We start from the raw sequence: 14883 nt of genomic DNA on the forward strand, positions 1-14883 counted from the left end.
AAAGCCGGCCCAGCGCCGCTCTCCCTCACACACTTCTCCTGACGCCTTCTCCTCCACGCTCAACAAGGTGAGCCTCAAGCCCCTGCCCCTCCTTCTCCTGCCCCACCTGCCCCGGCTCTGCCGGCACGCTCTGCCCCAGCCCCAGCAGCCCTCACCCCTCCCCACCACCACACTCCCCACAGCCCCACACCAGGCCTCCCCACTCCCTCGCCCTCCGCAAACACCGCCCCCAACACCCCCACGCCCCTCCGCTTTCTCAACACCCTCTCTTCCAGGGCCCCTCCACACCACACACATGGCCTGCTACGACCTCTGCCGCCCCTGCGCACCCACCCCGCTGGCCGACAGCTGCAACCAGCCCTGCGTCAGGCAGTGCCAGGACTCCCGCGTCCTCATCCAGCCTCCCGCCGTGCTGGTCACCCTGCCAGGACCCATCCTCAGCTCCTTCCCCCAGAACACCGCCGTCGGATCCTCCGCATCGGCTGCCGTGGGCAACCTCCTCAGCGACCAGGGAGTGCCCATCTCCTCCGCTGCCGCTGGCTACGGCTACGGCTTTGGAGGCCTGGGCTGCTTCCGCGGCACAAGAGCCTGCTACCCCTGCTAAGGGCCCTCGCCACCAACTCTGACACCAACCACCCACACCCTGGAAGCCATCTCATGGATTGAAGACGCAACTCCAGGCCGTTGCTGGCCCATGGGCTCACCATCCATGGCTCCTTCTCTCACGCCACAAAGCAAAGGAAGCACGGATGGGGACCAGCCTGCGTTGCCTGGAAACATGGTCCATGTATCTCCTCCTCTTCTCCCACTTTATTTTTTGCATTTCCTCTTCCAGTGCTCCTGGTATGCTCTGCTGTATCCACCTGCTCACAACCCAAAGATCTCCAGGGTCCTCCAGTGTGACACTGCAACCACAGAGCAGGAAGATCCTGGTGCTCTGGCAGCATCCAGCTCACACGAGGGACCTCGACTGATGGTCGCCTGACTGGCACCTCAGACTGGCTCCGTTCCACTTGGTGCTCCTGCCTTTTCACTCTTTTTTTCCCCTCAATAAAGTTCTCCTGCATCCCAGCCTGAGACGCCTCCTCTTCCTTTCTTCTCCCAAGGCTCTTCCCATCTCACCCAGCACAAAGCCAGGGCTCAACAGCCCACTGGGGTGGGTGGGAAAGGGCTACAAGCCTTCGCTTAGGAAATATGTCCGCACCAAAAACAAAAACACAGAGCAGCACAGGGCAGCTTCCAGAACTGACACAAGCCCTTCACACAGCCAAGCACAGTCTTGGACATGCCAAGGCACTTCTACCCATGCTTCTGTAGCAAGCTCGCCAGCCCATTATGCACTTCACCATCTCTCTTCCCCAGAACCACTCTCTGCCCATCACAGCAGCAGAATCACTGCCAACAGAATCACTCAGTGCACAAGGAACCTCTGCAGAGCATCCAGTTCAACCCAACCTGCTCACTCAGGGTCACCTCAAGCAGGCTGTCCACAACCATGTCCTTTCAGGTTTTCGATAGCACCAAAGACAGAGACTCCAACACTTCTCTGTGCAACTGCTTGCACTGTGTGACCACCCTCACACTGGAGAAGGGTTGCCTTCTCTTCCAAGAAAATGGCACATCTGTCCAGCTTTCTCCATTCCCATTTGCCATGGCCGTGGACATCGATGAGAAGAGTCTGCCTCCCTGTTCCCATTCTCTCCCATTAAGGATTTGGACACATTGATGACATCTCCCCTGTGTGGCCTTGCCTCCCAGCTGAAACACCTCCCAGATCTCCCAGCTGCTCCTCAGAGGAAGGATTCTCCACTTAGTCCATCTTCTTCTTCCATTGGGGAGCCCTCAACTGGACACAGGACTCCACACGGGGCCTCACCACAACTGAAGGAAGAGTCACATCACCTCTGCCAAAGTGCTGGCAACGCTCTTCCCAATGCCGCCCTGGAGACTCCTGGCATCGTTTGCCCCAAGGGTGCTTTGCTGCCTGGCAAGGCAGCTGGATCTCCACCAGCACCACAACGTTGTGCTCAGCAAAGCTGCTCTCCAGCCTGGTGGCCCCCAGCATGTCCTGGTGCCCAGCGCTGTTCCTACACAGATGCAGGACTCGGCATTTCCCCCTGCTGAACTCCAGGAGATTCTTCTCTGCCTGTTCTCCAGCCTCTCCAGCTCCCTCTGAATGGCGACACAACCACGTGGTGCCTCAGACACTCCTCCAAATTTTCCTCTTTTTTCCCCGCCAATAAAGTTCTCCTGCATCCCAGCCTGAGACGCCTCCTCTTCCTTTCTTCTCCCAAGGCTCTTCCCATCTCACCCAGCACAAAGCCAGGGCTCAACAGCCCACTGGGGTGGGTGGGAAAGGGCTACAAGCCTTCACTTAGGAAATATGTCCCCAGCAACAACAACACAGAGCAGCACAGGGCAGCTTCCAGAATGGGACACAAGCCCTTCACGTAACCAAACGCAGTCTTGAGCACGCACTCTCACCACACTCATGGGCTCTCCAGAAACTCCCCTGCCCTTGCAGGGCTCCCCATATACAATCACAGAATCATTTCAGTTGCAAAAGATCCATAACATTGATTCCAACCGTAAACCCAGAATGGACAAGTCTATCAATAAACATCACCCTAAGAGACCCGTCTGCATGTGTCTTAAATACGTCCTTGGACAGTGACCCAAACGCTTCCCTGATGGCCCTCTTCCAATGCTTGACAATGAATCAAGTGAACAATTTCTTTTTTCTGAAATAGCCAATCTAAACCTTCCCTAGAAGAACTTGATCATCATAGATTCATAGAATAGTTCGAGTCAGAAGGGACCTTTAAAGGTCACCCAGTAAAATCCCCCTGCCAGGAGCAGGGACATCTCCAACCACATCAGGTTTCTCACAGCCCCAGCCAACCCTTTTTCCAGGGATGGGGCATCCACCACTTCTCTGGGCAACCTGGGACAGTGTTCCACCACCATCGGCACAAAAAAAAAATTTTCCTCATATCTGAACTAACTCTACCTCCCTCTATTTTGAAAACACAACCCCTTGTCCTGTCACAACAGGTCAAACTGAAGAGTTTTTCCTTCTCTTTCCTGTAGGCCCTCTTTAGGTACTGGAAGATTGCCATAAGGTCTTTCTGGAGCCTCTTCTTCTCCAGCCTGAAGAACTTTGCCAACTCTCTCAGCCTGGCCTCACAGCAGAGCTGCTCCAGCCCTCTCATCATCTGCGTGGCCTCCTCTGCACCCTCTCCAACAGCTCCACGTCCTTCTGATGTTGGGGGCTCCAGAGCTGGACGCAGTGCTGCAGGTGGGGTCTCACCAGAGCAGAGTAGAGGTGGAGAATCCCCTCCCTCGACCTGCTGGCCAGGCTCCTCTTGATGCAGCCGAAGATGTGGTTGGCCTTCTGAGCTGCAAGCACACATTGCCGGCTCATGTTGACCTTCTTATCCACCAGCACTCCCAAGTCCTTCTCCTCAGGGCTGCTCTCCATCCATTCCCTGCCCAGCCTGGATTTGTGCTCGGGATTGCCCTGACCCACGTGCAGGACCTTGCCCTTGGCCTGGTTGAACTTCATGAGGTTGGCACAGGCCCACCTCTCCAGCCTGTCAAGGTCCCTCTGGATGGCATCCCTCCCTTCCAGCATGTCATTGGCACCGCACAGCTTGGTGTTGTCAGCAAACTTGCTGAGGGTGCACTCTATCGCACTGTCCATGTCACCAACAAAGATGTTGAACAGGACCGGGTCCAACACAGACCACTGAGGAACGCCACTCTTCACCGGTCTCCACTTGGACATCGAGCCATTCACCACTCTCTGAGTGCGGCCATCCAGCCAGTTCTCTGTCCACTGAGTGCTCCGTCCATCAAACCCACGTCTCCTCCAGTTTAGAGAGAAGGATGTCGTGCGGCACAAGGTCAAATGCACTGCACAAGTCCAGGTAGATGATGTCCATTGCTCGACCCTTGTCCACCAATGCCGTCACCCCATCAGAGAAGGACACCAAATTGGTCAGGCATGACCAGCTTCATGAGATACTCCCCACCTCTCCAGCCTGTCAATAATCACTGGTTATTACACAGAACACACTGACACCCGTGTCGTTCCAATCTCCCTTCAGGTAACTGTAGAAAGGTGGTCTCCTCCGCCTCCTTTTCTCCAGCCTAAACACCCTCAGCTCCTCAACCGCTCCTCACAAGTCTTGTTCTCTAGAGCCTTCAGAAGCTTTGTTGCTCTTTTTTGGATGCATCACGCCAGCGCCCAAGCTGCAAATGTGCCGGCCTCAGCTAAGTGGAGCACTAGGGAGGGGCTACAGCAGCCTTTGGAGAACAGGGTCCCCTCCTGACCTCACAGAACGGCCTCCTCGCACAGCGTGCCTTCCTTCCGCACCCACAAACCACACCACTCAAGGGCCACCGGATGACTGGGCCCCAGCGTCACAACACACCCGCAAACCACAACACACCAGGGACAGAGGATGACCTCACTGATGACACGCCGCCTCTTCCACCTCTTGGTGGCATCTCCTGCCCACCTGGACACGAACCATCGACACCAGGACTCCGGCTTCTCACACGCTCACTTAAAAGCCTTCGCCAGGGTCGGATGGACACGTACCCAACAGGAGGACACGAAAATGAGAATTGTGGCATGGGAAACACCCCTGGCCTCATTGCTGGCGTGGCTGTGGCACCACGCAAGGACGCCTTGCTGAAAAATGCCGCCATGCTCCAACGCTGTCCCGCCCCTTGGGGAGCAGCATAAAAGCCGGCCCAGCACCACTCTCCCTCACACACTTCTCCTGACGCCTTCTCCTCCACGCTCAACAAGGTGAGCCTCAAGCCCCTGCCCCTCCTTCTCCTGCCCCACCTGCCCCGCCTCTGCCAGCACGCTCTGCCCCAGCCCCAGCAGCCCTCACCCCTCCCCACCACCACGCTCCCCACAGCCCCACACCAGGCCTCCCCACTCCCTCGCCCTCCGCAAACACCGCCCCCAACACCCCCACGCCCCTCCGCTTTCTCAACACCCTCTCTTCCAGGGCCCCTCCACACCACACACATGGCCTGCTACGACCTCTGCCGCCCCTGCGCACCCACCCCGCTGGCCGACAGCTGCAACCAGCCCTGCGTCAGGCAGTGCCAGGACTCCTGCGTCCTCATCCAGCCTCCTGCCGTGCTGGTCACCCTGCCAGGACCCATCCTCAGCTCCTTCCCCCAGAACACCGCCGTCGGATCCTCCGCATCGGCTGCCGTGGGCAACGTCCTCAGCGACCAGGGAGTGCCCGTCTCCTCCGCTGCCGCTGGCTACGGCTACGGCTTTGGAGGCCTGGGCTGCTTCCGCGGCACAAGAGCCTGCTACCCCTGCTAAGGGCCCTGACACCACCCCTGACACCACCCCTGACACCACCCCTGACACCCTGGAAGCCATCTCATGGATTGAAGACGCAACTCCAGGCTGTTGCTGGCCCATGGGCTCACCATCCATGGCTCCTTCTCTCACGCCACAAAGCAAAGGAAGCACAGAAGTGGACCAGCCTGCATTGCCTGGAAACATGGTCCATGTGTCTCCTCCTCTTCTTCCACTTCATTTTTTGCATTGCCTCTTCTAGAATTGCCAGTACTCTCAGCTGCATCCACCTGCTGACAAGCCAAAGATCTCCAGGGTCCTCCACTGTGACAGTCCAGCCGCAGAGCAGGAAGATCCTGGTGGTCTGGCAACATCCAGCTCACACAAGGGACCTCGACTGATGGTCGCCTGACTGGCAACTCAGACTGGCTCCCTTCCACTTGGTGCTCCTGCCTTTTCACTCTTTTTTCCCCCCTCAATAAAGTTCTCCTGCATCCCAGCCTGAGACGCCTCCTCTTCCTTTCTTCTCCCAAGGCTCTTCCCGTCTCACCCAGCACAAAGCCAGGGCTCAACAGCCCACTGGGGTGGGTGGGAAAGGGCTACAAGCCTTCGCTTAGGAAGTGTGTCCCCAGCAACAACAACGCAGAGCAGCACAGGGCAGCTTCCAGAACGTGACACAAGACTTTCAGTTGCATAAAGAGAGTCTTGGACCTGCACTCTCATGAGCTCTCCAGAACGTCCCCTGCCCTTGCAGGCTGCCTTATATGCAATCAAAGAATCATTCAGGTTGGAGAAGAACCATAACATCGACTCCAACTGTAAACCCAACATGGCCAAGCCTACCACTAAACCATGTCCCTAAGGGCCACGTCTACATGCGTCTTAAATATGGCCCTGGACGGTGACTCAAACACTTCCCTGAGGGCCCTGTTCCAGGGCTTGACAGCGCATTCGGTGAAGAATTTTTTTTCTAATATCCAGTCTAAATCTTCAGTGGCAGAACTTAAGCATCATGGAATGACAGAGTGGTTTGGGTTGGTAGGGACCTTCAAAGCCCACCCAGTCCAGCCTGTCAAGGTCCCTATCACTCGTTATTATGCAGGACACACTGACACCCATGTCATTCCACTCTCCCTTCATGTAATTGTAGAGAAGCCTCCTTTTCTCCAGCCTAAACACCCTGACTTCTTCAACTGCTCTTCAACAAGTCTTGTTCTCTAGGTCCTTCAGAAGCTTTGTTGCTCTAAATTGCATGTGTCACACCAGAGCCGAAGCTGCAAGTCAGCCGGCCTCAGCTAAGGGGAGCGCTAGGGAGGGGCTACACCAGCCTTTAGGGAGCAAGGGAGGCCTCCTGACCTCACAGGCATTGCAAACTCTGACCCAGGGCTGCCAGGACAAAGTCCTGCTCTCAGACTTCAGCCTGCTTGCCCTGCCACCCCCGTGGACGGCACCACGGGAGCACAAGCCCAAACAGGCAGCCTCCTTTCTCCCAGCTACAGCCTGACAAGCCAAGGGGCACCACGCCACCACCCACACAGCACAGCCCATGGGAAAGGCCAGGCCTAAAGACAGGCTTTCCAAACTGGGAGCAAGGGAGGGAGGGACTGAAGCAATGGAAGGGGTCACCACTCATTCCCGGAACACCTGCAAAGTCCCGACCAGACCTCAAGGCCTGTGAAGGGATGGGGCCTCCTCTTCACAACACACCCACAAGTCACACCACACAAGAGCCACGAGATGACATCATGATGACACCCAACCACTCCTATGCTTTGCTCATGTCTTCAGCCCACCTCAACATGCGCCATGAACAGCAAGTTTTTGGCCACTAATGCTCTCACGTCAAAGCTGCTACCAGGGTCAGATGGACAAGCCCACAAGAGAAGGACAAGAAAAGGCAGCGTTGCTGGAAGGAAAGCGCTGCCCACCGTGTTACTTGCAAGGCTGTGGCAGGACAGAGCTACTTGCTGCAAACTGGTGTGAGGTGTGAAGGCTTTCGTACCTTTTTGCCACCAAAACTGATCCCAGCCACCCACATCATTGAAATCACATCAGGGATGGCAAAAGCACTTCTGGTCCTCCACGCACCACAGGTGGATCACTTCTGCCCCATAAACCTCCATGGGCTGCAGGGGAACAGCCTGCTTCACCACAGACTTCACCATGGTCTTCATCACGGGCTACAGGGGAATCTCTGCTCCCGTGCCTGGAGCACTTCCTGCCCCTCCTTCTTCAGAGACCTTGCTGTCTACAGAGGTTTTCCCTTTCTTTGATATGTTAACACAGAGGTGTCACCACCGTCGATGACGGGCTTAGGTCTTGGCAGATGCGGATCCATCTTTAAGCCAGATGGCATTGGCTTGGTCAAACATGGGGTAAGCTTCTGGCAAATTCTGACAGAAGACACTCCTGGAAACCCTGCACTACCAAAACCTTCCCACAAAACCCAACAGACATGGGTACAAACTGAGAAGCCAGAGGGGCACCAAGACACCCACAGAGCACACCCAACAGGAAAGGCCAGGCCTAAAGACAGGCTTAGCGAGCTGGGAGCAAGGCGCAGAGTGACCGGACGTGATGGAAGGGGGAGTCTGTCCTCACATGTGGCACACCTCGAGAGCCCAGACCAGCTGCCAGGGCTGCCAGGAACTGGGGCGGCGTCACAACACGGCCGCAAACCACAACACACCAGTGACAGAGGATGACCTCACTGACGACACGCCGCCTCTTCCACCTCTTGGTGGCGTCTCCTGCCCAGCTGGACACGAACCATCAACACCAGGACTCCGGCTTCTCATTCGCTCACTTAAAAGTTGCCGCCAGGGTCGGATGGACACGTACCCAACAGGAGGACATGAAAATGAGAATTGTGGCACGGGAAACACCCCTGGCCTCATTGCTGGCGTGGCTGTGGCACCACGCAAGGACGCCTTGCTGAAAAATGCCGCCATGCTCCAACGCTGTCCCGCCCCTTGGGGAGCAGCATAAAAGCCGGCCCAGCGCCGCTCTCCCTCACACACTTCTCCTGACGCCTTCTCCTCCACGCTCAACAAGGTGAGCCTCAAGCCCCTGCCCCTCCTTCTACTGCCCCACCTGCCACGCCTCTGCCAGCACGCTCTGCCCCAGCCCCAGCAGCCCTCACCCCTCCCCACCACCACGCTCCCCACAGCCCCACACCAGGCCTCCCCACTCCCTCGCCCTCCGCAAACACCGCCCCCAACACCCCCACGCCCCTCCGCTTTCTCAACACCCTCTCTTCCAGGGCCCCTCCACACCACACACATGGCCTGCTACGACCTCTGCCGCCCCTGCGCACCCACCCCGCTGGCCGACAGCTGCAACCAGCCCTGCGTCAGGCAGTGCCAGGACTCCCGCGTCCTCATCCAGCCTCCCGCCGTGCTGGTCACCCTGCCAGGACCCATCCTCAGCTCCTTCCCCCAGAACACCGCCGTCGGATCCTCCGCATCGGCTGCCGTGGGCAACCTCCTCAGCGACCAGGGAGTGCCCATCTCCTCCGCTGCCGCTGGCTACGGCTACGGCTTTGGAGGCCTGGGCTGCTTCCGCGGCACAAGAGGCTGCTACCCCTGCTAAGGGCCCTCGCCAGTACAGCAACCACCTACACCTTACAAGCCACAGCATGGATTGTGGACGCATCTACGGGCCCTTCTTGGCACATGGACTCACCCTTCACAGCTCCTCCTCTGAAGCCATCCAGCAAGGAAGCAGAGAAGGGGACAGCCCAAGCTGCCCGGAAACGTGGCCCACGTGCCGCCTGCTCTTCTACTTGCTTCTTTGCATCGCCCCTTCTGCCATGGCCAGTACACTGCGCTGCAAACATTGGTTCCCAGTGCTGTGGCAATATCTCTGCAAGGAAAGGACCTCGGCTGATGGTCACCCTACTTGCACCTTAGACCCTCTCCCTTCCACTTGCTGCTCCGGCTTCTTCAATATTTTCCCTTAATAAAGTTCTCCTGCGTTCCAGCATCAGATGCCTCCTCTGCCTTTCTTCTTTCTCTGCCTTTCAAGGCTCTTCCAACCGGCACAAAGCCAGGGCTCAGGAGGCCATCATGGTGGGTGACTAAGGGTCACAAGAACCTCTCCTACAATGTCTGTCAGCAGCTGAGGGGCTTCCAGAACGTGACATAAGCCCATCGCTGGCTCAGACAAAGCCGTAACAGGACAACGCTCCCCTGCGCACGCCTCTGATGAACTCTCCCCGTGCCAGCACACACTTGACTCTTCCCCAGCAGGACTCTCCAGCACTCCCAGCACACACCACCACACAGTTATCCAGTTCCGCAGGAACTCTGCAGAGCGCGTGCTTCAAACTCCCCTGATCAACCACGGCCCCCACAGCAGGTTGTCCGGAACCATGGACCGTTTCTTATCTCCCAGGACAGAGACTCCACCACCTCTTCCACTCTTCTCACCTTGGAAAAGCCTTGCCCTCTTGGCCCACGGATTTCCATCTGGTTTCACTTCTGCCCATGACTTCCTGTCCTGGCAGTGCGCACTGCGGAGAAGAGCCAGGCTCCCCTGACTTCAATCCCTCCCATACGGGATTTAGGAACAGTGATGACACCGTCCCTCTGCGTTCTTCTCTCCTGGCTAAACAATCCCAGCTCTCTCACCCTCTCCTCAGAGGAAAGACGCTCAAGGACCTTCAGCATCTTGGAGGCCCTGCTCTGGTCTTGCTCCACTGACTCCATGTCCTTCTTCCACTGAGGAGCACAGACCTGCACACAGAACCCCACAGTGCTCCTCACCAGTGCTGAGGAGACAGCAAGGGTCACCTCCAACGACCGGCTGGCAACTCTTTTCCTAATGGTGCCCTGGAGACTGGTGGCCCCTTTTGTCACAAGGGTTCCCTGCTCCCTCATGGTCCATTTCTTCTCCACCAGGACCACGAGGTCCTTCTCTGCCAAGCTGCTTTCTAGCCAGTTGGTTCCCCTCCATTCCTGCTACCTGGAGTGACTCCTCCCCAGAAACGGGACTTGGCTTCTCCCCTTGCTCAGCTCCATGAGATTCCTCCCTGTCCAGGGCAATGAAATCAGGTACATCCCTCAGCACTCGTAGGTTCACACCATCTTTCCGTTTAAAGGACAAGGCAATCATCAGGCACAGTCGACACCGGCTCACAAAGGGAAAGTGCTGTCTAATTAATTTGATGAGGTCACCCATCTCCTGGATGAAGGGACGGGATGGATGTAGTTCTTCTGGAGTTCAGCAAGGCTTTTCATCCTGTCCCTCAGAGCAGCCTTCTGCTCAAGTTGTCCAGCTGTGAGATGAGCAGGTACACGATGCGCTGGGTGAGGAACTGGCTGAAGGGCAGGGCTCCAAGGGTTGTAGTGAATGGGGCTACATCTGGCTGGCCACCGCTCACCAGTGCTGCTCCTCAGGGCTCCATTCTAGGGCCAGTTCTGTTCCAGATTTTGATCAATGAGCTGGATGTTAAGATACCTGAAAGCATCCAGAGGAGGCCAAAGCAGCTCACGGAAGGGCTGGAATGCTGGAATGAACACACTGCAACAGGCTTCCTAGAGAGGTGGCTGATGCCCCAGGATTTCAGTGTTTCAGAGGCAGCTGGACAATTCCCCTACTGACGCGCTGTAACGTGTGGTCAGCCCTGAAGTGCTCAGGCAGCTGGACCCTTCCAACCTCACTGCTCTGCTCTGCTCGGGTCTATTCTGCTTCATCACCCTACGGCGCGCAAACATCACCTCGAGGTTCTCAGGCGCACAGCCCAGCATCCACGTCTCCCATTTCCCCTCCGCTACGTCCAATCCCCCTCCGGCCCCACAAACTCTGCCCAGAGAAATGGCCTCACCCCAAATTAAGCCCCCAAAGGCCATAACTCCCCAGCCTCCCCCGCCGCCTGGTCCCACTCCCCCCGGGGCTCTCACCGGCCCCACCAGCCCTGCCACAGCTCCCGGCCCCACGGCCACAGCCCTCCCGCCCCACAGCCAGGCACTGCCTCCACACCCACAGCAACCAGCCAATCAGGGGGCACATAACTAACTGCCAGTCTGGGGGCACCAACCAGCCGGCCAATCAGGGGGCAGCTGACAGGTCTCAGCTGCTGCAGAAGCTTCCAGAAGCTCCCAGAAGGCAGCAGGCTGGACCCAAAATCAACACCTCCCCTACACTGAAGAGATAATTGTCACCAAACAGCCCCAAAACCACTGCCGGGAGGGGTGGGGGGTGAACGGGGGAACGGATGAGGAGAAAAGCTGCCGAGAACCAAACCAAACGCCGGGCACACAAGCGGCCGGGGGACTCGGAGGGGTCGGAGGGAGGGAAATGCCCGGGTTAAACAGCTCTGCCCCGAACCAGCTGCCGTCAACAACCACGGCAACAGACCCTGCGCTCCTTGGCCCTGCTGCAGGGGGCCGGGGACACCCATACGAGGTCCCCTGTCACGGCCCCCTTGTGCTGTGGTCCCCACCCCTCTGCTGTGACGTCACACAGAAGCCCCTCTGTTAGGTCACCATCCTCCTCACTCTGGGGTCCCTGAGGCACAGCACGGGGCACTGAGGGCCAGGGGCAGGAACCAGCCTGTGACCCTGCTCTGCTGGGGAGATGGGGCTCTGTGCTGGGGTGACCTTGGATGGATGGCACGTGCCCACCAAGCCGCTCTGTCACTTCCCTCCTCCAATGGACAGCGGGGAGAAAAATGTGACAAAAGGCTCCTGAGTCGAGATAAGGACAGGGAAGGCACTCACCAATTACTGTCACGGGCAAAATGGACCTGAATGGGGGAAATGAACCTAATTAACCGCCAATCAAGAGGCAGAGTAGGATCATGGGAAATAAATCTTTAAAAAAAACCCCTTTTCCTGACCCCTCCCTTCTTCCAGGCTCAACTTCACTCCCAGGTTCTCCACGTTCTACCCCCGAGCGTCCCAGGGGAAGCAGGAACGTACGTGGCAGTCAGTTCATCACACGCTGCATTTGCTGCTGCTTCCTGCTCACAGTCTTCCCTTGCTCCAGCCTGGGGTCCCACCCACGGGAGACAGTCCGTCACAAACTTCTCCACTGTGGCTCTTTCCCACAGCCTGAAGTTCTCCTCAACACACTCCAGCATGGCTCCTTTCCACGGGGTGCACTCTTCAGACAAGGACTGCTCCAGCGTGGGCCCCACGGGATCACAGCTCCTGCCAGGAGTCTGCTTCAATGCCGGGTCTCCACGGAGTCACAGCCTCCTTTGGGCACAACCATCTGCTCCAGCATCACGTCCTCGAAGGGCAGGAGGTGGATATCTGCTACTCCATGGACCTCCATGGACTCAGGGAGGCAACCTGCTTCACCATGGTCTTCACCAGGGGCTGCAGGGGAATCTCTGCTCTGGCGTCTGGAGCACCTCATCCTCCTCCATTACTGACCAGGGAGCTTGCAGAAATTTTTATCCCACACATTCTCTGTTGTCTCTTCCATCTGCCCTTTGACGGCACGTTTTTCCCTTCTTTAATAAATTAGGACAGTGGCCCTACCACCATCGCTGATTGGCTCAGCATTGGCAAGCGGCGGGTCCATCTCCGACTCAGCTGGAAATGGCTCCATCAGAGATGGGGGAAGCTTCTGGCACCTTCTCACAGAAGTCACCCCTGCAGACCCCCACTCCAAAACCTTGCCACGCAAACCCAGTACTCACAGCTGAAACCTTACAGGTACGAAGGGGCACCAAGACACCCATCACGCCCAACAGGAAAGGCCAGGCCTAAGACAGGCTTAGCAAGCTGGAGACAACGCGGGGAGGACATGAATGTGGTGGAAGGGCACTCCATTGAGCCCAGCACACCTAAAAGCTGAGACAGCATTCCAGGGCTGCGAGGAAATGGGGTCCCCTCTTCACAACGCACCCACAAACCACACCACACGAGGGCCAGCGGATGAGCTGAATGCTGACACCTCACCTCTCCTCTGCTTTGGTCGTGTCTGCCAAAGGCCCCGACACGTGCATCCCATGCAATTGTTCCCAAATGCCTACTCTCACTTCAAAGCTGCCGCCAGGGTCGGATGGACACGGCCTCAAGAGAAGGACACAGAAAAGGGAGTGTTGTGGGCAGGAGAACACACCCCACCTCATTCCCTGTGAGGCGGTGCCGTGCCAGAGCTGCTTGCTGCAAAACGCTGTCACGGCAAAGGTGTCTGAGCCCTCGGGCACCTGGGGAGCAGCATAAAAGCCGGCCCAGCGCCTCTCTCCCTCACACACTTCTCCTGACGCCTTCTCCTCCACGCTCAACAAGGTGAGCCTCAAGCCCCTGCCCCTCCTTCTCCTGCCCCACCTGCCCCGGCTCTGCCAGCACGCTCTGCCCCAGCCCCAGCAGCCCTCACCCCTCCCCACCACCACGCTCCCCACAGCCCCACACCAGGCCTCCCCACTCCCTCGCCCTCCGCAAACACCGCCCCCAACACCCCCACGCCCCTCCGCTTTCTCAACACCCTCTCTTCCAGGGCCCCTCCACACCACACACATGGCCTGCTACGACCTCTGCCGCCCCTGCGCACCCACCCCGCTGGCCGACAGCTGCAACCAGCCCTGCGTCAGGCAGTGCCAGGACTCCCGCGTCCTCATCCAGCCTCCCGCCGTGCTGGTCACCCTGCCAGGACCCATCCTCAGCTCCTTCCCCCAGAACACCGCCGTCGGATCCTCCGCATCGGCTGCCGTGGGCAACCTCCTCAGCGACCAGGGAGTGCCCGTCTCCTCCGCTGCCGCTGGCTACGGCTACGGCTTTGGAGGCCTGGGCTGCTTCCGCGGCACAAGAGCCTGCTACCCCTGCTAAGGGCCCTGACACCACCCCTGACACCAACCACCCACACCCTGGAAGCCATCTCATGGACTGAAGATGCCATTCCAGGCTGTTGCTGGCCCATGGGCTCTCCATCCATGGCTCCTTCTCTCACGCCACAAAGCAAAGGAATCACGGAAGGGGCCCAGCCTGCGTTGCCTGGAAACATGGTCCATGTCTCTCCTCCTCTTCTTCCACTTCATTTTTTGCATTGCCTCTTCTAGTATTCCTGGTATGCTCTGCTGCATCCACCTGCTGACAAGCCAAAGACCTCCAGGGTCCTCCACTGTGACACTCCAACCACAGAGCAGGAAGATCCTGGTGCTCTGGCAACATCCAGCTCACACAAGGGACCTCGACTGATGGGCGCCTGACTGGCACCTCAGACTGGCTCCCTTCCACTTGGTGCTCCTGCCTTTTCACTCTTTTTTCCCCCCTCAATAAAGTTCTCCTGCATCCCAGCCTGAGACGCCTCCTCTTCCTTTCTTCTCCCAAGGCTCTTCCCATCTCACCCAGCACAAAGCCAGGGCTCAACAGCCCCTCGGGGTGGGTGGGAAAGGGCTACAAGCCTTCGCTTAGGAAGTGTGTCCCCAGCAACAACAACACAGAGCAGGACAGGGCAGCTTCCAGAATGGGACACAAGACTTCCACGTAGCCAAAAAGAGTTTTGGACATTCCAAGGCACTTCTACCCATGCTTCTGACCCAAGCTCCCCACATCAGCCCTCACTTCACCAACTCTATTCCCCACAATGACTCT

General features: G+C 57.8%; 4 protein-coding genes across 4 annotated transcripts; all 4 read left to right on the top strand.

Moving 5' to 3' along the window:
* The first annotated feature begins 295 nt into the window (after positions 1-295).
* LOC147601893 (feather keratin 4-like) lies at positions 296-604 on the top strand. The gene has a single exon (XM_086742717.1). It carries the CDS (start codon positions 296-298, stop codon positions 602-604), a length of 309 nt encoding a protein of 102 aa, XP_086598843.1.
* Positions 605-5047: 4443 nt separating this feature from the next.
* On the top strand, positions 5048-5356 carry LOC147601894 (feather keratin 4-like). The gene has a single exon (XM_086742718.1). It carries the CDS (start codon positions 5048-5050, stop codon positions 5354-5356), a length of 309 nt encoding a protein of 102 aa, XP_086598844.1.
* A 3261-nt stretch (positions 5357-8617) lies between these two features.
* On the top strand, positions 8618-8926 carry LOC147601895 (feather keratin 4-like). Its single transcript, XM_086742719.1, has one exon. It carries the CDS (start codon positions 8618-8620, stop codon positions 8924-8926), a length of 309 nt encoding a protein of 102 aa, XP_086598845.1.
* Positions 8927-13809: 4883 nt separating this feature from the next.
* LOC147601896 (feather keratin 4-like) lies at positions 13810-14118 on the top strand. The gene has a single exon (XM_086742720.1). It carries the CDS (start codon positions 13810-13812, stop codon positions 14116-14118), a length of 309 nt encoding a protein of 102 aa, XP_086598846.1.
* Positions 14119-14883: the final 765 nt, after the last annotated feature.

The sequence above is a fragment of the Chlamydotis macqueenii genome, chromosome 2 (assembly GCF_036417535.1).
Source record: "Chlamydotis macqueenii isolate bChlMac1 chromosome 2, bChlMac1.mat, whole genome shotgun sequence".
In the NCBI taxonomy this organism is placed as follows: domain Eukaryota; kingdom Metazoa; phylum Chordata; class Aves; order Otidiformes; family Otididae; genus Chlamydotis; species Chlamydotis macqueenii.

Coding starts and splice junctions, on each gene's coding strand:
- LOC147601893 (XM_086742717.1), top strand. CDS start 296: ATGGCCTGCTACGACCTCTGCCGCCCCTGCGCACCCACCCCGCTGGCC.
- LOC147601895 (XM_086742719.1), top strand. CDS start 8,618: ATGGCCTGCTACGACCTCTGCCGCCCCTGCGCACCCACCCCGCTGGCC.
- LOC147601894 (XM_086742718.1), top strand. CDS start 5,048: ATGGCCTGCTACGACCTCTGCCGCCCCTGCGCACCCACCCCGCTGGCC.
- LOC147601896 (XM_086742720.1), top strand. CDS start 13,810: ATGGCCTGCTACGACCTCTGCCGCCCCTGCGCACCCACCCCGCTGGCC.